Below are 24,255 nucleotides of genomic sequence, written 5' to 3' on the forward strand. Positions count from 1 at the left end.
TTCTATTTGTATAATCTTAAGAAATAAATTAAATATTAAAAGTAAAAATTTAATGTTTTTATTTCTTGCATTCTGATTTCTAACTAAGACTTAGTTCTCGTAACTTGTGTTACCAAATGTGCTGCCTTTTTGTTGATTGTGCTTCCGATTGTGCGTTGTTTCTATGATTGTGCTTCCTTTTTCGTTGAATGTGCTTCCAAATGTGCTTCCTTTTTGTGGATTGTGCTTCCGATTGTGCGTTGTTTCTATGATTGTGCTTCCTTTTTCGTTGAATGTGCTTCCAAATGTGCTTCCTTTTTGTGGATTGTGCTTCCAAATGTGCTTCCTTTTTGTGATTGTGCTTCCAAAATGTGCTTCCTTTTTGTTGATGGTGCTTCCAAAATGTGCTTCCTTTTTGTTGATTGTGCTTCCTTTTTCGTTGAATGTGCTTCCAAATGTGCTTCCTTTTTGTGGATTGTGCTTCCAAATGTGCTTCCTTTTTGTGATTGTGCTTCCAAATGTGCTTCCTTTTTGTGATTGTGCTTCCGATTGTGCTTCCTTTTCTATGAATGTGCTTCCGATTGTGCTTCCTTTTCTATGAATGTGCTTCCGATTGTGCTTCCTTTTTGTTGATTGTGCTTCCGATTGTGCGTTGTTTCTATGATTGTGCTTCCTTTTTCGTTGAATGTGCTTCCAAATGTGCTTCCTTTTTGTGGATTGTGCTTCCAAATGTGCTTCCTTTTTGTGATTGTGCTTCCAAATGTGCTTCCTTTTTGTGATTGTGCTTCCGATTGTGCTTCCTTTTCTATGAATGTGCTTCCGATTGTGCTTCCTTTTTGTTGATGGTGTTTACAAATGTGCTGCCTTTTCGTTGATGGTGCTTCCTTTTTGTTGATTGCGCATAGTAAAATATGTAGTGACTGAATATTTACTAGTTCAAAACCTCTTGGTGTTACTAAAATATTTTTCAAGGTTGCTTGGTCCTTTAGTATGTATTAAGATTTCATGATGGTCTAAATGACTGTAATTATCTAAAGACGAAGAAGGTCCTGCGGTTCTGAAAATTCTAACCTATACGTCTGATATTGTCATGACTCGGTCTCATGGTCCATAGACAATTGGCCTGTATGTGTGGCTTTGTACATGAATGATTTATAGGTTATTCAGATTATCGAATAATTAGACTTTCATGTAAGGCATAGCGGTACTGTATTTAATTCGATGGTCGGGTATATTGTCTTGAGTTGTTTTTCGTAGAGTGAATGATTAATAAATTCCACGAAAGGTAATGGAAAATAAAATATAAAATATATTTAATATTTAGTTACACCTGTCACTGGTCAAGCAGTGCGTTCATTACTTCTGGAACTATTAAGCAAAGTATAATGTTATTTATATCAATTTTCTCTTTATTATGTATTTCAGAGTATATTATACTCTATGTAACTTGGATGTCCAGGCCCGATCTCAAGACACAATGCGAGCATGCTTAGGGCTTGGATGGTTGATCACCTCGTTCGAATGTTGGAGGCCGCCAGCAAGGCGGGGGGACAACAACGGAAGCAACGGTACACGTGACTGGACTGGAGGGGGGTCCTAGCGGTATAAATTGAGGTCAACACCCTAGACACAGCAGTCAACACATAGTCGTGTGGGTATAGAGCTGCTGCTACAAATTCAAGCAAATGCTGTTCGATCCAACTGCAAAGTACGCGGAAGTAACTCCAGGATTCTGCCGTGTGCACTACGTCACCGAGGATGGTTACTTCAACTAGAGGTCTGCAACTTCGGTCATCACTGGGCCAGTGATTGAGACGAGGAGGCTCCGGACATAATCGAGACATCCTGCAACAAGGTAGATTGTGTCGTCCATTATCTAAGACCTGACAGTACATTACCGGCTTAGTCTCGTCTCGACCTCCATGACGAAATGTGTAAACCTCCAAGGCTTCTCTAGTCAGTATGGGTTTATTATCAAGGAACTTAGCATTGCAGATGAAGAAGGAAATGTAATAACACGTAACTTTCAACCTCCATTTGAATGGCGATATCTCACCAGGAAGCATCAAAAAACAAATACTTGGCTCACTAGAAATTTTCATGGTTTACATTGGGAACACGGACTCTTTCCTTATGCTTCAATACCCAACATATTGGCAAGTCATTTCACCGGACCTGTATTGGTTGTAGGAATAGAGCAGAAACGGTGGCTAACTAACTATTGTAAGCATCATGTGCTAATATTAGATGTACAAGCAGAATATGACTGTCCATCATTGAAAGAATTAAATAAATTGTACACGTGCAATAATACATGTCCAGGTTCGATCTCAAGACACAATGCGAGCATGCTTAGGGCTTGGATGGTTGATCACCGTGTTGGAATGTTGTATCCAAGTGATACGACCCTCGCCTCGTGCGATGGCAGTCGAGCTGAAACTGTGGTGGTGTAAGGACCTACAGCAGAAGTAGTTAACCAAGATGTCTAACTTTCAACCGAACAGGATATACTCCAGTGTAACGCCTGGGCTAGGCACTGTTGATTATAGTGAGTGGATCGACGGTGTTTTAAAACATTTTTCGGAGAGATGTGACGCTGTGTTTCACGTGAAACAGGTTTTAAACCCAGGACCTCAATATACACCTCTAGAAGTTATCAACTGTCTGGGCTATGGACATTGTAGTGTGAATATGATGAGAGACGATACAGTTCTCCCTGCAACGCCTGAAGAGGTTTTCGTACATGCATTCAACCAACCAGCTATTAAGTCACCGCCAGCATCTGCATGTGGTCAGACTTCGTCAGTCCAGACATCATCTAGCTGTACCCAGATGAGTCCCACATCGCCAGCACCTACTACATCAGTAGCAGTCCAGCATAAACGCAGGCGTCAGCTTCGCCTTCCTACATCTCGCAAGAGTCGAACCCGAGATCTCAGTCATCTAGGTCCGATCAGTGAAGACACCACTCAAGTATGTTCTACAGAAAACACTAGTGATGAAAGAACTGTTGAGATTGCTCGTGTAGCTGTACGTTCATTACTTCTGGAACTATTGAGCAAAGTATAATATTATTTATATCAATTTTCTCTTTAATATGTATTTCAGAGTATATTATATCCTATGTAACTTGTAGTTATGCTTAATATTTAGGTATTGGGTCTCTGGTTTATGTAAATAGGTTATGTTGACTTTGTCACTATGATGTGCAGTGTGTGAATATTATGTACTTTTATTACTCATTATTTAATTCTTTTAAATCAGTGATTTTTCTTATCCCTTGCTGTTTGTAATAAGATTTAAATAAATATGTGTTTAACATTTACGTTGTTTGCTTTAATTTCAAAACATTTAATTGCCGATATTATTGAATTGTAACTATAAGTTATTAACCTCCTCAGCTAGAGTGATTGCTTTAATACATAAATTCTAACACTACCTTCGAGATGTCTTCCGCCACTACGAGAAGAAGAGAGAGAGACTCTACACAACACCAATATTTTATAAATACTCTATCATATTTAATAAACATACATTATTAATTAATAATAATATAGCTACAGGTTCCAAACTTATCCCGACTTGTCTAGACTGACTACATAACACTTGGCGCCATCCGGCAGTAACTTTAAGAATTAAAGATGGCGACGGTGGCGCGCTCCGGCGGTAACTATAAGAATTAAAGATGGCGATGGTGGCACACTCTGGTAGCAACACTAGGAACTAAAGATGGCGATGGTGGCGTCATCTGGTATCGATTGTATGAACTAAAATATGGCGACGGTGGCACCATCTACCAGTCAACTTGAGAACCAAGATGGCGGTGCCTCTGGCAACTAATTTTTGAATTTGGCGCGCGATACTAGCGACATCTACCAGCCAACTTGAGAACCAAGATGGCGGCGCCTCTGGCAACTAATTTTTGAATTTGGCGCGCGATACTAGCGACATCTACCAGCCAACTTGAGAACCAAGATGGCGGTGCCTCTGGCAACTAATTTTTGAATTTGGCGCGCGATACTAGCGACATCTACCAGCCAACTTGAGAACCAAGATGGCGGCGTCTCTGGCAACTAATTTTTGAATTTGGCGCGCGATACTAGCGACATCTACCAGCCAACTTGAGAACCAAGATGGCGGCGCCTCTGGCAACTAATTTTTGAATTTGGCGCGCGATACTAGCGACATCTACCAGCCAACTTGAGAACCAAGATGGCGGCGCCTCTGGCAACTAATTTTTTGAATTTAGCGCCATCTGGTAGTCTGTGCTGGAATTAAAGATGGCGGCTGTATAATAATTTTAATTTCAAATGTGGCGCCTTAGGTATGCATTAAGGAAGGCAAAAACACCCTCCCCCCATTTATCATAAACTTGCCGTCAGTACGTAGCATATATAGATTATTTATTCCACCATATCCCAATTGGTCTCGTGGTCTAGTGGTCAAGGCGTCCGCCTCGTAACCACGACATCCTGGACGTTTTCACGTCCCATGGATCGAATCCCAGCCTCGGCACTGAAAATATTTTAGTTAAAGAAAAAAATAAAATAATCCCTGCTGCTATCTGGTGGCGACCAACAGAACTATATGACGTCACAAGATGGCTGCCTCCAGCAGACGAAAACAAGATGGCGGCCACCAGCAGACTAAAACAAGATGGCGGCCACCAGCAGACGAAACAAGATGGCGGCTGATGATTACATCGAATTTCGAAAAGTTGAATTTCGAAAAAAAAAAAAATTCGAATCCAAGATGGCGGCCGTGACGAAAAGTGCAACGGTGACGTCACGATTCGAAGTTGGTGGAAATTTCTAGAAATACAAAATGGCGGATGGATTAGCATGGATTAGCATGGATTAACATATGGATTAGCATAGATTGGCATATGGATTAGCTTAGATTGGCATACGAATTAGCATAGATTGGCATACGAATTGGCATACGGATTAGCATAGATTGGCATACGGATTGGCATAGATTGGCATGGATTAGCATAGATTGGCAAGGATTAGCATAGATTAGCATACGGATTAGCATGGATTAGCATACGGATTAGATGACGTCATCCAAGATGGCCGCCGGATCCTGGATCCTGCGCCTGTCCCAGAACCGGTATTTTCCTACTACTAGTATTTATTCTTTTATTATTAAAATAAAAAAGATTCAATTTTATTCATAAAATTATTCAATCATTTCATCAATGATTTGTTATGACGTCGTTATGACGTCACGTTAAACTATCGTCCGTAAACCGACTTTACAGAAAACCAATTTATTTTTCAGCTTAAATAATGTCTCCATGCATTCCTCTGCTGCATGAACTTAAACTTGTTCATCCTCCTGTACACTCACATCCAACCTTTTTCAGACTTGTCTCCCCAAAGTTTCCCAGCCTTTACTATCCAATGACCCAGCAGGGTGATCCCATTATTCCCGTCTTGGCGCACGGACGTCTCCTGTAATTCGTCCCCGTAATTCGTGACGAGAACTGCTATGATCGGCGAACTCTCAGGACATGGCAGTTCCTAGACCTCGCCTGACGCCAGCACTCCTTGGCATGATCGCGAATCATCTTCGCCAACGTATAGTCACGCCTCCGGGTCTTGTAGACCAGCTTTCCCACTGGCATCGCAGTATTAACCCCCCACCCCCCCCCCCCTTTTCCAGGTTTTCCTAGCAGCAAAACCGAGACGCCAACCTTCAGCTCCAGTTTATTGGAAGGCAGGTGACCCCTAGGCAAGGCGTGACAGAAGCACCAAACAATAGTGCGTTTTAAATTCAAGGCAACACTATCTATTAAGAAAATTAAAACCTAAACTCTTATTAGCGCCTTTAGTTCGTTAGCGGCTGCGAACTTGACAAAGCGGATGGTTTTCGCCAAGGAGAAGGATAGGAAGTTGCTAGACCTTACCATATGACTGTGTGGCAGACATAGAGAAATAACACAAACTCACTGTGTTTCTATAACCTACCTCCTATGATTTTCTATTAATTATAAAACAGGATTTACCCCATTTTCACTTCCTTAGGGATGAAATGTCGTAATTATATGTAGCCTTTATCACTGTCCGGCCCATTAACTATCTAAATGCAAAAATATCATGTCGATATGTTGCTCCGTTGCTGCATGAAAGAAGGAAAAACACACTTTCGCATTAATAATATTAAGTAGGGATTATGCATTCTTGAATTAATTTTTTCCCATGACAAACAGTGCAAAACTGCAATGGCGTAAGTCCAAAAATGGTATTAAATCAAATATCCGCAATGCATGTTTCATTTGATAAACGTATATTGCGTTGTATGGCTGCTGCGTGGTTCGGGGCAGGCGGCAGGCGGCAGGCGGCAGGCGGCAGGCGGCAGGCCTACCTCCTCAGTGGCGCCCCAGCCGGACACGGTGCACGAGGTTCCGGCGGGCATCTCGCGAATGGCGAGCTGGACGCGGTCCACGTGGTTCCTGCCGAGACTCAGGGGGACGGACAGCTGCGAGGAGACACACAACAGCAAACTACATTTTAAAATATTCATACCTTTTGAATTCCTTTAAATTTTGTTTAATCAAACAATTAATTAATATTACATTTTTACGTACCTCACTTATCAAAATAATATTTACCTATAATTTAATAAATACATAATAATTAACTTTTGTTACAGTAAAAATCCTGGATAAAGCAGCACCATCGCACAAAAATGGACCCGCTTTTATAATTTTATCAAGCACTTCTTAAGTTGCGATTATTTCGTGTTGTGGCCATTAAAGTGTATAAAATGTATTCCAGGATAGTCTCGCTGCCATAAAGTTTCATTTGAGGTACAGATGTAGCATATTCAACACATAAACTTTTATATTTTTTTTTGTCTTGGAATACCAGCCTTTTACACACTGTTCAGGGATTTGCAGAATGCAAGACGTGGGACTTGAGTGAAATTGTACTCTAACAACTTCCACAACCAGCCAATCAAAATTGCGAAGATATTAGTAGAATTAAAACTCTATATACAATTAATTAAATTTGGTTTTGATACTTATATGTAGTATAACCACACATTTTTACAAACACATTGAAGTCAAAAATTCTTGTCAAACCGGAACACGTTTGAGTTTCATTGTCTTTTTAATAATTTGTGATTGGATCGTAATATTTTAGAAACTTCCATGATCATTATGACTTGCGAATTCGTTGTAAAAAGGGCTTAAAGGAAGATAATGTGGATTCAACCAAAATATTTCTCTTTAGATTCAACTGTTTTGATGACAGTTTCTGCATACATTATTTTAGTTTTTGCTTCGATATGGCATCGCACATAATGGTAATAGAATGCCTGAAAATGGTGATACGCTACAGCAAATATTTTCTCCCTGGAATCTGATTTCTTACTTTCTTACTTATGAATGACTAAACTTATTATCAATAGTCACGATTTTAAGGTCTTGTGAAATCTAATAGTGAAAAATCTCTGACTATGTAAATCCATATTTTCAATAAAGACCTTATTGCTCCATCAAATTTTTGCTTTCCACACATTCTAATAAAGTTTTTCAAATAAGTAAGGAGAGATGTGACGTCACCGGAAACCTAAACACCGTGACATACTTTCAAACTTTTGCTTCCAACGCCTTTCAGTACATTCTGTCAAAAAATATTGGAGGGTTATTTATGACTTCACAGAAAAAATCACAAGCCCTGCCATGTTTCTTTGAAAAGTTGTATGACTTGAGTTTACATAATATATTTGGCATATTGGGTGGGTTATAAAATATTTTTTTTGTTTGGTTTTAGACAATTGGCCTATTTAAGAGATTATTAATGTGAAATAACTAAATTAACGTTAATATGAATGCCGTAAACAAAATAATTTTATATGTTAAAAGCAAATGATGAGTCTATAATTTTTTAAAATAATAAATTTTATTATGTAAGAAGTATAAATTTAAGTTAAATTATTAAAAATTTTAAAGTTTAGAAAGCACAAAAACACTATGCTGCATTATTTAATTTCAAAATGAGATTGAAGTTGAAAAAAAATAAAGAAAAGAAGAAAACTTTGTTACTGTGACACGATTTAAAACAGACGTTCAATATTAGCTCACAAACTTTGTTGTCAAATAACATAGTTTAAAAAAAAATTTGCCTCAAAGTGACTTTGTAAACAATTAAATATCGTTATTACGTATTACCAAAACTCAGTGGAATCCAATACGGAGTGCTAGGGATCGCTTTAGGGCCTGTCCACCCGTATCCGTGCCGTCCGGGTGCCTACAAGTCCGAACCTTCGGGCGGTCCGTGTCCTCATCCTAATGTGAATGACGTCACATCGTAGCACGGAAAACAGCCCTGTATACATTGTGATGCCCGATGTCCGAATCTATAGAATTTTAAAAAGTCAATATAAAGCGCCAAAATGCCTTTTTTATTGTTCTTATTTAGTGTTTTCATGCATTTATTTAACTTGTGAAAGTTTCGGGAGTTCAATAGTGGTATTTATTTATCCTGTAAGGCAAAAGTAAATGCTAATAAATGAATTCCAAGCACCCTGCAAAAATGCCTCTTGTTTCGTCCACAGGAAATATGTTAAACGGTTTTGGAGCTGCACTGTGGTTTAGGACTTTACGTGTGCACGAAAGTTTATGGTGCCAGTGCATCTGCTATTCACGAGGTTGCGCGCGTATTTTTCGCCTGTGTACAGGTGTTTGCATTTGAGTGAGGGCCAACTTGACTTCGCCATGGCTCTACTAGCAGGCATGTTAATCAAGGATCGTGAAGTGTGAGGGCGTAAGAGTAAGACGGACAATGCTGCGGGTCGTAAGTACGCTCTACACCACGCCGACAACCCTGGACTACAAGTAAGTGGATCACCGTTTAAAAATTTGCTACGTCTTTCGCACTGCAGCTTACCCATGTGTTTGCCCCTTTTGACTTTTTAGAATGCTCCGTCAGTGACGTCACACTACCTGAACGTGCTCAACGTGAATCTTAGAACCATCAGCGTAGTGCAGGACTGTGTACGAATCATACTTACTAATTTTTTGCGAGAAACTGTTTTTTTTTAAAATTGTATTTCTTATGCTGACCAGTTTAACATCTCGTTTTAACTTTGTAAAATTTAAACTACCCTTTTTTGACGTGACAACGTCTAATAAATTGATGAACGCCGGCTGCACGCACGAAAAAGTGTCCCGTAATGCACATTGTCCCACTACGGATGCGTCCCGTTACGCTCATTGTACGCATGCGCCGTATCTCTCTTCCACTCGATTGGAACAACAATCGATTTGACTTTTCAATCATTTTTTCGTCGTTTGAATTATTCACATTATATAATTTAACGATCGTCCACCGATTTTCAGCACAATCGGTACGGTTATTTAAAAGTAATGTTGAATTTTCAAATACGTTTTAACGAACAATGGTGTTTTACAGTTACACATAGGCCTAATAATTCAAATTACACACGGGATATTTTGAACAATGTTTTAAAAAATATTGTAACACATTATAAATAAGTTTGGTGTATTTGGGATGCGTATTTGTTATAAAATCGTATTATGAAAACGAAATAATAATATTCACCTACGGTGCTGCTATCTACGGTATCATTAGTAAAAAATAATGATTTTTAAACTTTGTCATATTTTAGCTGTAATTTGAATTTAAATAATTTGTTGGCTTGGAATTATATTTCAAATCTCACAGCTACTAGCGCTGCCTTAACTTTTGATTACTCTGCTGTTTACTTTTGCCCACTCCCGGCATTTGGATGGAAAGTATTTTTTTTTGTACGGAGAAACGGCCTAGTCAGGGAGCGGGTACAGGGGATGGGGTAGCTAACTGTATGGAACAGTGGCGAGATATTTTTTTTACCCTCAAACTATGCTGTTGAGAAATGCCAACAAAAAAATTAAGTTTTCAATATGAGGAAAAGATAACATAAATAAAAAAGAATATTTACGAACATTCTTGATTCAGAATCTATGTAATGGTGTAGTAATGGAGTGGCATATTGATTATAATGGCAAAATATCCTTTGAAATAGTTTTTGCCAATGTTAAATTATTTTTGTAGCAATGAAATAAGCATGGTGGCAAAGCAAAATCATGTGCGTGCTTTGCTTTTGCTGTATTTTATGCAATGGAAACTGAAGTTATGATTTTCAGCGCTCACACATTTTGGTTATGTAGTTTTCAGTAATTGAAAACAATATATATAAAGCATTTTAACATGGTGTTTTGATTTTACCCCATTAAAAAATATATCATATCCAATGTAAAATGGTTAATATTCACAGTAATGTATGACCACAAAAAAATCAAGGGTGCAATAAAAAATTATTTAAAAAAAGTAACGACTTTCAGGTTGTTAGGATGCTTCTAAATTCCGCACAGTTCTAGGTTTTGCAACAAAAATAAGAGGATTAGTTATAGCACTGAGTTGCCACTCATTATCTTCCTTGCCATGTGCTTTAAGGTGGGTGTACGTTTGAAAAACTTAAGAATTATAAACTTAATCTAGACACCGACGAGCATATGGTTAAGTAATATACAGTTATTTTTGAATTAGTGGTAGCTAATTCCAGCCAATAAAAACGGGCGAGAAAGCAGCCGTGTTATTCAAGTTTAATTTTTGTATTCGTACGTATTCTGCAATTTGTAATCGTTATGGATTAATAATTTGTTTAATGTAACATGTTTATCCATTGTGAAATTAGTTATGTTTCTGTTGAAAAACCAGAAAAATGGCTAAGATTGAACATAACATTTCAGTTTGTAACCTAGAATCCGTACAAAATTCCGAATCGATGACACTTAACTTTAATATATAAACACTATGTCAAGTAATGCTAAAATCTTCCATTCCAAGCCATAATAAAATTGTTTTACAGTAAGAAAATATATTCATGAATTGTAATTACATAATAATATACACGTATAATAGCGAAACTAAAGCATAAACACATCAAAATAACCAATTTCTGAAATCTTAAGCCAATATAAATATTCCAAACAGGATATGTTTATTCGTGCAATGTTTACTAAGCATTTAATCATATCTTTACATGATGCTAGTAATTCCGTATTTTCTACTCCTTTCGTACTACACCATTACCAAAGAAACATTATTTCGTGCCAACTTCACATTATACTGTGCTCTCATTGGCGCTTCTCTTATTTGTTATTAGGGAAAAAGATCAAATATAACCATCTCTGTTGAGTTTTAAGGCATCATATGGTTCGCACACAACCCGTCAAAATTCCTACACGACAATGTATTCCAGGATAGTTTCACTATCATAAAATATAATTTGGCATACCAATACGTTTGGTCGGTCTTCCGATGTTCATAAATGTAACTATATACGAGCTAATGGCGCCAGACACGGGTCCGTCATCTGGACGAAATCAACGCAAACGTGAGCTCTACATATGAGCGGATAGAACACTAAAATCGGTTCTCCAAAAATAGGTTCTATCGTGCACTAGGTAGGTACTTAAAGCCTTATTTTTGTGACTCGGAATCTATGTAAAATGCAGCTATGTACATAAAAGAATGTTCCAGTTATAAAATTTAATAATATCAACTGTAAGCACTTTAGAGTATTGTTTCAAAGTCACGATTAAAGAGTTCCTAGCTCAAACAGTTTTAGATAAGCGCATGCATGTATACAGATTTGTTTTCTCGCTTGCAGTGCCATTCCACCAGTATCCATAGAGTCGCATGTCAGGTAGACGACGATCGTGAAGCCACGTCCAGGCGTCCGCGCTCTCCGTGCGGGAGGGCACCACTCACCGCAAGCACCGCCATGTCGTGCAGTGGCGTGCCGTTGCTCAGGACCAGGTAGCCGTCGTGGATGAAGACCCTGCGCACCCGCCTCGTGACGACCTCGTCGTGCCTGTTCACGCTGCCCGCCACTATCGAGAGCGACTGAACCCGCCATCTGCACAAACGAAGCTGCACCTACAGGCTAGCCACAAAACAATGTCCCAGTTTCAATGGCATATTATAACAGTTTCATTACTACTGTTTAAAATAAATCGTACATAAAACTGAAGTTAAACTAACCTAATACTTTTTTTTTTTTTACATATATTCAATACGTGCACCTTTGGTTATACGGCGTACATCCAACCTAAAGTCCTATTCTTCACACGTTTTGATTAACAAGTCCGGAGTAATGGAAGCACTGGCCTCTACAATTCTGTGTCTGAACTCTGGCAAATCATTAGGTAGCGGTGGAACGCAGACACGATCTTTTATAAAGCCCCAAAGGAAAAAAAAAAATTGGTTGTCTGTAAAGTCGGTTTACGGACGATAATTTAACGTGACAACGTCATAACAAAACATTGCTATAATAGTTGCATACTTTTATGAATAAAATTGAATCGTTTTAATTTTAATAATAAAAGAATAAATACTTGAAATTATAGTAGTAATCAGATTAATTTTCTTACGTACATTTGACGTAGAAATTATTTCATTTTACACATTTATAAACAAAGTTTTAAGTTTTCACTTCTGTCGGTGTGGCGCAAGCGTACAATGAGCGTAACGGGACACAGCGTAATGGAACAATGAGCGTAATGGGACACAGCGTAACGGAACAATGTGCGTAACGGGACACTTTTTCGTGCGTGCAGCTGGCGTTCATCGATTTATTAGACGTTGTCTCGTCAAAAATATCGCATTGCGTTATGTCAGTTGAATGTGGAGGCTAGCGAAAAATAGCTCTGTCGTCTCGACCAATACGACCAATCCAACGGTCAGGGACTTCGACGTTCAACCATTCTCATACAAAGACATTCCATTGGGGAGGGGCTCCATCCTGTTGCCAATTAAAGTTTACAGGTTCACCCTCTACTAATTGGGAAAAGAGCCATTCTTTGGCACTGCAAGCGAAAAATCAAATCAGCATACATGCATACGCTTATCTAAAACGGGTTGAGTTACTCTTTAATTGTGACTTTGAAACAATACTCTAAAGTGCTTATAGTTGATACTATTAAATTTTATATCTGGAACATTCTTTTATGGACATAATTGTATTTTACATACATTCCGAGACACTAAAATAAGGCTTTAGGTATATAGTGCAAGATAGGACTTATTTTTAGAGAACCGCTTTTGGTGTCCTATCCGCGCATATGTAGAGCTCACGTTTTCGTTGATTTCGTCCAGATGACGGACTTGAGTCTGACGCCATTAGCTCGTATATAGTTACATTTATGAACATCGGAAGACCGACCAAACGTATTGGTATGCCAAATGAAACTTTATGATAGCGAAACTATCCTGGAATACATTTTGTTCACTTTAATGGTAACAAGAAATAATCGCAACTTAAAATGTATTATAAAAACAGTTACTTTTTTTGTGCCATGTTTTTGCTATCTCTAATATTTTTGCCATAACAATTGTCCACTAGAATGTGTTGAAATCAGTTTCTAGCCTCGCGCATGGGCACAGTTTATTAAAACGGTTGCCTTTTTGTTACCTTACTAGGATTCGGTTTGAACACGTTCTACGATTCGGTTTGGACACGTTTTATGCGACATTTACGGATGAATTGTTACTTTGGTCAATTTTTTAAGTGTAACATCTCAGATGTCGGTATGCGGCATTTGGTAGGAGTAATTTCCTGAATGGGACGGAAGTCACATGGAACGAAAATGTGTAACCACGGTGCTGCCATCTGTGGCGGATGGCGTGAACCAAAGTTCACAAAGCCAAAGTTTATAGCATTAACTGTTATATGAATTTTAACAAGATCGGGAGTATTTAAAAAAGAATTATTGTCGAAAAACAGACTCAAAACAGGGGTTGAGTTTTTTTTAAAGTTATCGGAGCCGTTTAGTAATATACTTAGTATAAAATTTCGGTCTGCAAATTGAATGTTTTGGTAGTCGACGTGTCTGCTCATACAGCGAATTCTTGAAGCGGGCGAGGAAATTATGTCTGATTCGCGTCCAGATGTTTAGTTGAAACTCAATATTATTTTTTAATTATAATTTCGGTTTCGAGTTTCTTATTATAAGTGTATTTACAACATGGGAACAGATGAATTTGCTCGTTACAATGTTAGATGTTACACACCTCTGGCAAGTACTGAAAGACTTGCTCACATATATATTTTTTTACAATCTATTTTGGTCAAGCACGAGGAAGAAAACATGTCACCAGGAAACGACGTTAAAGGTGGTGCCGGTACGGGCTACTGAAGAGACAACAATCTCCCATGTAAAGATACTTATTGAATTGCAAGGCTAATATGAATATTGGCGCAGTGACACGTATGGACGTAGATTCGTACACTGATTTACAAGGAGTGACTCCACACAAGGAACGGCAAAATACCGGTCATAGTATGTCTGATTCTGTTATGAGAGGCTGCCTGTATCGTACCATGTCATTTTTTTAAATTTACGTTTAACATGGTTAAACTTGCAGACTTTTTGAGTAGCCGAACTTATACAAAATTAAAAAACAAAAATTTATATATGAAGTACCAAATGGAATAATTAAGTGAAAATATTTGGGTTTAAAGGCAATTCTGGTAAATATTGTAAGGTTTGGTTTAAATTTATTTCAGAATTTAATTATTTAATTTTATTCGGCCTTTTAAATTCATAAAGAATACAAGGATTTTAGTTTACTGAAAGAAATTAAACCATATCACATAGTAGCCGGTAAATTTGACTTTAAACCTACAAAGTTCCAGTTTTATATTTCTTTTAATTTTCCATATCCACACTGCACAAATCGTTTGTCGGCTTATTATGCAAAAAGTATGCGATGTATATATTATTCCATTTTGTGAAAGTTCAGCGACTCAAAATGTCGGCCAGTTTAACTGTGGAACGCCAAGTATTAAATAATGAACCGGAATGGGACATCAGGAGATACAAGAGCTTGGAATTTACGGCGATTACCAATCTCGAAGTACTGTAATACCTGGAACATGTGCAGCTATCTACATGTACGTTCTTTGAATAGTTCTTTCAGTGAAGAAGATTCATTTAAAATGTAGTTCTGGAAATTTGCCATTGCTGATTAAACTGTATGTCATAAGAAACCACAATAACAGACAATAAATATAAATATTCAAACACACAGTAAATAAGCCAAAATAAACGATGTCGACAAAAATTAAATCATATACAGCACAGAAAATTCCGTGGAAGGAATTAGTCAGAATATTATTACAACACAGAAGGACAATGAAGAGACAGTAGCTAAAAGAACAGTAAATATAGATACAAATCAATCTTGGACACACAACGACAAACATAATAACTTGATAAAATTGATAACACAACTACAACACAGATGCACAGGTCAAACCAGCGACGTGAAAAAAACAACAGATGATCTGAACACCGCAACGACGACAGCACAGACGAACACAGAGGCTTCCTAAGACAATATTTTCAATGTTTTGGGAATTGAGCTTTGTTCCCGACCTCGGGCTCAAACGTACCACGGAATTTTCTGTTGTGTCTGTGTTTTTAATCTTTTGACATCGCCTTATTTTGGTTTGTTTTCTGTGTGTTTGCATAATTATCTTTCCTGCCTGTTATTGAAGTTTCTTATGGCATACAGTGTACCAACATTACATCTTGAATCTATCTGCGCTATCTACCTCCTTGTACAGTATGACCATAAAAGAAAATTGTCAAAAAGGTCCATAATAAATAAAATGGCCATCTACCTCCTTGTACAGTATGACCATAAAAGAAAATTGTCAAAAAGGTCCATAATAAATAAAATGGCCAATGAGGGGTCTAACTAGATGCGGGGTACTGCTAGACACGAAACACTTCAATGCGCAGAGCACTGCTATGCGCAGGGCCCTGCTAGGCGTAGGGCCCTACTAGGTGCAGAGCCCTGCTAGGCGCGGGGCCATGCTAAGTCAGGATTTTGTTAGGCGCGGGTCTTCTCTAGGTGCTGTGTTTTGCTACGCGCGGGGCTAAGACAGACACGGAAGCCTACTAGGAGAGAGGTCCTAATAGGCGCGGGGCCCTGCTAGGCGCGGGGATTTGCTAGGCACGGGGTCATTCTAGGCACGGGGCCATGTTATGCGTGGAGCCATGCTAGGTGCGGGGCTTTGCTAGGTCCCTGGCCCTACTTGGCGCGAGGCCCTGCTAGGCACGAAGCCATGCTAGGTACGAGGACATGCTAGGCACGGGCCCATACAGGGCACAGGGCCCAGTTACACGTGGGGATTTGATAGGCACAGAACCCTGCTTGTAGCGGGATCTTGTTAGGCGCGGGGTTTTGCTAGACGTGGGGTCCTGCTAGACGCGGGGCCCTTGTAGGCGCGGGGTTATGCTAGGCGCGAGCCCTGCTAGGCGCGAAGCTCTCCTAGCATGGGTCTCTACATGACGCGAGGCCCTGCTAGACTCGTGGCCCTGCTAGGTAAAGGACCTGATAGGCATTAGGCTATACTAGGCGCGGGGACCTACTTGGCGCGGGACTCTGCTTGGTACGGGGCTATTTTAGGCGCGGGGCCATGCTAGTCACTGGGCTTTACTAGGAGCGGGTAAATGCTAGGTTCTGGGCGTTGCTAAGCGCAGTGCCCTCTAGGCACTGCGCTTTGCTAGGCACAGGGCCCTAGCTAAGCACGAAACCTCGCTAGGTGCGTGGTCCTATTAGGTACGGGGCCCTGCTATACACATAGCCCTGCTAGGCAAAGGGACCTGTTTAGGAATTAGGCTATGATAGGCGCGGGACCATACTAGGCCTGGGGGCCCTTATAGGCGTAGGGCTATGTTAGTCGCGGGGCCTTGGATAGGCGTGGAGCCCTGGTAAGTGTGGGACCTGGTTAAAAGCAGGGGTGTTGCAAAGCAAGGCCTTTGCTTAGCAAAAGGCTTTGCTAGGTACAGGGCAATTTTAGGCACTGTGCTCTGCTAAGTGCTTAGGGCGAAGCCCTGTTAAACGCCTGGTTCTGCTAGGTAGTTGGGCCTTGCTAGGCGCGGGGACCTGCTAGGCGCGGGGCCCTGCTAGGCACGGGGCCCTGCTAGGCGCGGAGCCATGCTATGTGCGAGGCTTTGCTGGGCGCAGTGCCCTGCTAGACACGATAACCTGCTAAGCGCGGGTTTTGCTAAGCGCGGAACACTGTTAGGTACCGTGCTCTGCTAGACACAGTCACCCTGTTAGGCACAGGGCCCTGCTAGGCACGGAGCCCTGCTATACACAGAACCCTGTTCGTTACAGGGCTCTGCTAAGAATGGGCCCCTGTTATGCGTGGGACCATGCTAGGTGCAAGGCTATGCTATGCGCGGTGCCCTACTAAGCACGGGGCCCAGGAAGTCGCGGGGCCATGCTAAGCCAGGATTTTGTTAAGCGCGGGACAATCTTAGGCGCAGGATTTTGTTAGGTACGGGACTCTGCTAGGTGCGAGACCTTGTTGGTTGTCCTGCCTTGGAACCGCCCGTAGCTTTGCAGCTGTAAAACTGCATTGTTTTCTTTCTCACAATTTACGCCTTGCCTGCAAAAAAATGGAACTACGCAGGTAATCGTTGCTCGAAAGGTTTCGTGCAGCCCGCCTTTAAGACACCATTCTCCAGCCGCTCAGTACCACAAAAATGTGGCCTTCACATTGAACGGATAGTTTGTCAGTACAGCCTGAAAATTTTTATTTAGGCTGGAGCTGCGCTGCTGGTGTTTTTGCTGACCGTGCCCGACCTGCAATATAGTTTTCATCTGGCCCGCGCAGGCTCAAATCAACACTATCATGAATTATTGGCAATTTTTATATATATTTAATGTGCCACAATTATACAGTTATATGGGCAGGGTGAGCTAGTGGATTTAATAGGACAAGTCATTAGAATGAAGTATTACGGCCCTTCATTGCAACCAATCATGTGCAACATGGAATTGGCAATACCTACTGCTCTGTTGGCAATAAAGTATTTGTTATTCTTATAAACTTGAAGTTTTTGTATTTTAAGAGTACATTAAGAAACATTTATTTTTCAGTTACTTATTACATGCCAAATTTATTTCTATATTTTATTGATTTGTCTCACATAAAACTTATGTACAAATGGAAAGGAAGGAAGTAAAAAATGTTATGTATTCTGGTCCTCAGCCAATTTTTTAAATAAAATCTGGGCTTTGGAATGAGTGAAGGTGGTCATCAGTGGTTTCAATGGCAGATTCAGGGATTATTTCGGGTTTGTGTGTGTGTGTGTGTGTGTGTGTGTGTGTGTGTGTGTGAGTGCGCGCGTGTGTGGTTGAAGGAGGGGGGAGGAAGATGATTAAAAAAATTTGTCACGTGTATTTAAAAAAAATTACGTTACTATTGACACTAACACACTGACGTATAAGCTTACAGTAGGTAGTCATAGGTGACATGACTTCTCACACAGTTTTAATTTCAGGTGTTGTTACAGCTCACCTTTCACCACCCAAAATTAAATGAAAAAAACGCCTCCATTGATATTTTGCAAAATGATTCACCACATTTTTGGGGTGGGTGGTGGGGGGGATATATACACTATTCCTCCTCCTCCCTCTTCACGCATATTCCACTGATTTATTTAGGCTATTAATTAACAATATATTCTGTAGTATATAAGGATATAAGTCAGTACGACAAAAGGCCCTGCCAATCTGTCAATTTTTTGACTCCAACTATATTTGACAACAAAGACTGAAGGATAATATTAGACGAATTAGGGCATTCAATTTTCTCCATCTAATAAAGTTGACAGAAAACCTCGAAACTGTTATCAAACCGAGCTAACTCAAACCTTTTATGAAACCTTACTTTAAATCTACTGATTCTGCAAGAATGCGTTGATGTTCAATATGCCGAGGGAAAAGTCGGCGTAAGACGTCCTGGAGTGTGGAGAGTAAGCCATTGTGTGCCAGAGAGATAATGTAGAGTCTGAGTGAGCGCCCTTTTGAATTCGGACATGCCCTTAGTTCCCGTGCCTACACACAGAATTTTTTTTTTTCAGTTGAAGGAAACCATCTTACCCGGCAACGCAGTGAGCAGCTGTGAGCACCATCGTGCTGCTGATGATGGCACCGCCACACGCGTGGTAGCCATTTCGCCTCAGCGACACCTGGCGGAGAAAAACACAAGTGTTCACTTCCTCGACAATTATTCAAGCGCGAATATATGAGTTGTGTTAGAGATGGAAACAAATCTCGTGGATGAAGAAAAGTACACTATGCTTAAATAAAGTAGAGATTTTTTTTTCGACAGGAATTGCCAGGAACTTTTAGAAAGCTGAGAGTTGTGACCAAAGTAACAAACTAAACATACTCTTTTTGCGCTAGACTGGCTAATTATGTATAAATAAACAATGTCAATTTTATAAAAATATTCAGCTGAAAATTCTGTATTTTCCTTGCACTATACCTACTAATGAAGCTTGAAATATTTCTTGAAAATTCATTTTCATCCTGTTTGTAGAGATTTCTGTGATTCAAGAGATTTCCTTACAATCCTTGGCAACGTCCCTTTTTTTTCTTGTTGTTAGTGACTTTTCCCCCTCTCCTCTATCTAGTGTCGTCGCGCATGCGTAGCCAGTGCTTCCACACGTCTTAAATAAGCTTGCACCCGAGGCCTGCGGTCGGCAGTTGTCTCTCAGGGCTCTGCGGGCTGTTGGCTGGGAGTTGCCTGCGACCTGTTGGGTAACGGAAAGCTGGTATTGCGAGTAGGGAGAGCGTGCCGACTCTGGAACATAGGCGAGGGGGGAGCGGGGTAATCCGGGGATTATCCGGGGATTATCCAATTTTTTATTTTTTTTTACGCATTTTTTATGTTTTTTATGTGCAAATCTAGTTTTTTATGTGCAAATCTAGTTTTTTATGCGCTAATCCAGTGGCTAATCCGCTAATCCAGTGGCTAATCCGCTAATCCAGTGGCTAATCCGGAGATCCGCAAATCCGCAAATCCGCAAATCCGCAAATCCGCAAATCCGCGAATCCGCAAATCCGCAAATCTGCAAATCCGCAAATCCGCAAATCTCAAATCCGCAAATCCGCCATTTTGTATTTCTAGAAATTTCCACCAACTTCGAATCGTGACGTCATGATTCTGTGTCGTCTGCTGGAGGCCGCCATCTTGATTTCTTTTGGCCGCCATCTTGTTTCGTCTGCTGGAGGCCGCCATCTTGATTTTTCCTGGTCGCCATCTTGTTTCGTCTGCTGGAGACCGCCATCTTTATTTTTCCTGGTCGCCATCTTGTTTCGGCTGCTGGAGGCCGCCATCTTGTGTGATGTCATATAGTTCTGTTGGTCGCCACCAGGTAGCAGCAGGTATTATTTTATTTTAACTAAAATATTTTCAGTGCCGAGGCTGGGATTCGATCCATGGGACGTGAAAACGTCCAGGATGTCGTGGTTACGAGGCTGACGCCTTGACCACTAGACCACAAGACCAATTGGAATATGGTGGAATAAATAATCTATATATGCTATGTACTGATGGCAAGTTTATGATAAATGGGGGGAGGGTGTTTTTGCCTTCCTTAATGCATACCTAAGGCGCCACATTTAAAATTAAAAATTATTATACAGCCGCCATCTTTAATTCCAGCACAGACTACCAGATGGCGCTAAATTCAAAAAATTAGTTGCCAGAGGCGCCGCCATCTTGGTTCTCAAGTTGGCTGGTAGATGTCGCTAGTATCGCGCGGCAAATTCAAAAATTAGTTGCCAGAGGTGCCGCCATCTTGATTCTCAAGTTGGCTACCAGAGTGTGCCACCGTCGCCATCTTTATTTCATATTTCAGCTGCCAGGGCGCAGCACCATTCGATAGGTCGAATGCTAATCGATATATTTACTTTTATTTCATATTTCAGCTGCCAGGGCGCAGCACTATTCGATAGGTCGAATGCTAATCGATATATTTACTTTTATTTCATATTTCAGCTGCCAGGGCGCAGCACCATTCGATAGGTCGAATGCTAATCGATATATTTACTTTTATTTCATATTTCAGCTGCCAGGGCGCAGCACCATTCGATAGGTCGAATGCTAATCGATATATTTAGTTACAAGTGTTGCTACCAGAGGGCGCGATATTTAAATTTAAAAAATATTACAACCTTTAAACAATTCTCCGCCATCTTGGATTCAACAGCCCCACCATCTTGGAAGCACATGATACACCCAAGGACTCGTTCCAATACATGCACAGAGTGCACCGAAAAGATTGTTCCCTTACATGCACAGAGTGCACCATATTGAATGATCATGATATGTGTTCCTTTATATGCATCAGAAGCAGGCATAAGAGTGTTTTTCTTATAGGCATACTTTAGTGTTAGCTTTCCTGTAATGCATTTAATAATAGTGTAAGCTCATTATTATTATTTAGTGATAGTGAATTTATAACTATGATGTGTAGTCTCATTCTCTTCGTCTCGACGTGGCGGAAGATTCTCTGGAGTGTAAGCTGAAAAAAAAAAATAAATAAATAAAAACTTGTGTTTGAATTTATAGTGGTATGCTGCTTTCCACATCACCTTAGAGACTATGTCTCAGGAGGTACAGCATTAGATGGGTTAACTCCTTTTTTTTATACATGGCGAGTTTCCCCGAGAGGCCTATTTTCCATGTTTAACAAGGGCGCAAGCATTATGCTTCACCGTCACTCTCTCCGAAGCCGTTGTCCACTCCATCATCTGGCTCCACTTGCTCTTGAGCCTCCATTACAGCTTCAAAGCATGCTATAATACCGTTGTAAAGGTATGTTATAAACTCGTATTCCTCTGGAAATGCAGCGAACAAATTGATCGCGGAGACCTCTAGATGGTGTACTATCGCATCTATATTCATGCCGATGCAAGCATGAAGCGCATATTCAATGCAATCGCGCATTTCCTCAAAAGCAGCCATGTTCATTATGGAATTGTCAGAGACAGAATGAAGACTATAGTTGACCTGGTCTTGACGGAAAGATGACATGCAACCTCGATGTCGCGCTACACATTCCAATGAGGCGCCCAGCGCGGGCTGACGTCACAGCTTGTTGATCCCAAGCTGCAGAGTGCTGGGTCGTGTTCAGGAAGTAGTCCACACATTATAAATACATTGCAGGAATAGAATCTCAACAACAGCCCACACAAACGATTCAATAGAATATGCTTCGATTGAGAACAAGCAATAAGGTAAAATAAAATGTGTATATGTAATGTTAAACTCCCATATCCTTTCTCTTTACCCATGTCCTCACGGTATCGGGAAACCCCTTCCAAGACACCTGGAATCTTTCACCACGCTTTCGATGAATTTTATTTACCAAGTATGTATTAGGGTATTTTGTAATTTGAATTTCTGAAGCATAAAAAACACCTTGTATTTTATTTCCATCCATATCACTCAAGTTATACACGCGGAAAGCTGGACCTCATAGCTGTTACTTTAAACACTTCGTGAGACCAATTCGGTGTAAACCCCTTTTCAAAAACTTTCTTGTTTCGTGACACGCGTACATGATCCCCCACACGAGCCTTAGGTTTTCTAGGGTCAATTGTCTTTACATATTTGTAAACACTTTGTAGCAAAGAGTCATCCTTCACTTGATTCGGAGCCATGCCAATGGTGCGGTGGAATCTGTTATTGTAGACACGTAGAACTTGTGGTAAAATTTTAAGCCACTTATAATTTCCTTGAGCTGAAAACTCGCGAAAAAGCAGCGATTTTAGAGATCTATTAAACCGCTCTACCACACTTGCTTTAATCTCACTGTGAGTGGAATAATGATTAATATTTTTTTCTTTTCATAAGAGCTCTGAAAGTTGAGTTATAAAATTCTGTTCCTGCATCACTTTGAATACTTTTAAAACTTCCTGCTAATTTCAAAATACTTCTCATGGCAGCAGTAACCATCACACCTGTCTTTTGTTTAACTGGAACTGCATAAGCACGTTTGCTGTACACATCTATGGCAGTCAGGATGTACTTGTAACCACTGTTCACTTTACTGTATGGTATCATTTCTACCAAATCAATCTGTAGTAAATCATGGAGTCCATATGTTAAAACCTTTCTGCGAGGAAATATAATACGTTTGCCTCGGTGAAGCTCGTATGCAATCCCACGCTGTGCGTCGCTCATTTTGCAATGTATCCTGATTCTTGTAACTCTTCAAGTATCGAAAGGATTTCGTTATTGTGTCCGGTGTGGCCAGAAGCCTGCGAGGCCATTAACAACCTGAGTCGATCTACTATCTCATTCGGATCATTCCATTAAATGAACTCTCGTTTACGACCTAAATCCAATGTTTTATGTAACAATCCACTTCCTCGTTGCTGCGAACCAATATGTGGAAACAGTTGCTTAATGATATCAAATTTCGCATGTGACGTGCTTTTATAGAGATTTGTTGCAGGATCATTCTTTTTAAAATAAGCATTTGTAAGGTCTAGTAGATTACCATATTGTTTAAGGGCCGATTCCGAGTACATATGCGGCTCTCTGCGAAATAAAAGTTCAAATAAACCAGGAGCAGGTTGTATTAGTTCATCTTTAACGCGAATCATATTGTTATCGTGAAAAAATACTTCCGTGTCCCCTAAAAACCAGCGGTTATGTCGTTTAGATACACCATAGGTTCCATCACCAGAGCGAAGGTTGTAGCTCTGCAAATAAGACTGCACTCCACCTAAAGAATCATCATATGGAACACCGTGATGTTTTAAAGGAATAGCGTTCGAGTCATCACTGTCGCTTGATTCTAAATATTGTTTCACAGTAGCTTCTTCCGCAGAATCCTGCTTCACAGTATCGATAGACTGTGCGAGCGATGTAGTAGGTCCAAGTTTATCCAAACGCGAATTAACAGACTTGAATATTTCTTCATTAATTGCATCCCTCTCCAAACGAGCTCGTTTGGCAAGTAGATACTTTGCACGAACATTTTCTATGACGCGCTCCAACTTACTATCCTCAAGAGCCATGACTGCAGAGTTAGCGATAGCATATCACCCTTTTATATACAACTAGCATCAATACGTGAGTGATCTAGGCATGTCTAGAGCTTGATGGTTTTGGAGGTGCTGGTTTTGGAGGTGCTGGTTTTGGAGGTGTTGGTTTTGGAGGTGCTGGTTTTGGAGGTGTTGGTTTTGGAGGTGCTGGTTTTGAAGATGCTGTTTTTGCAGGTGCTGGTTTTGGAGGTGAAGGTTTCTTAGACAACACACCGCGAGAATATTCATCAGGAGTAATCGTCAAAACACCAACAGTGCGATTCATTTGTGAAAGCTGTTGTACAATTCCAGCATTAATTTTCAATACCATCTCAACCATGTTAGCATT

General features: G+C 40.2%; 1 protein-coding gene across 4 annotated transcripts in view; it reads right to left on the minus strand.

The window, feature by feature from the left end:
* Positions 1 to 24,255, minus strand: part of LOC134527677 (uncharacterized) — a 58,982-nt gene that overhangs the window by 12,666 nt on the left and 22,061 nt on the right. For 3 of the 4 annotated variants that reach the window (XM_063360572.1, XM_063360571.1, XM_063360570.1), the window contains 3 exons: positions 18,963 to 19,051; positions 11,769 to 11,916; positions 6,349 to 6,462 (listed from right to left, as the gene is read on the minus strand). In XM_063360572.1, the coding sequence (XP_063216642.1) occupies positions 6,349 to 6,462; positions 11,769 to 11,916; positions 18,963 to 19,051 (351 nt within the window). The remainder of the gene's footprint in view (positions 1 to 6,348; positions 6,463 to 11,768; positions 11,917 to 18,962; positions 19,052 to 24,255) is intronic. The other variant, XM_063360573.1, reaches the window with a different exon arrangement.

This window comes from Bacillus rossius, chromosome 1, assembly GCF_032445375.1.
Source record: "Bacillus rossius redtenbacheri isolate Brsri chromosome 1, Brsri_v3, whole genome shotgun sequence".
NCBI lineage: Eukaryota > Metazoa > Arthropoda > Insecta > Phasmatodea > Bacillidae > Bacillus > Bacillus rossius.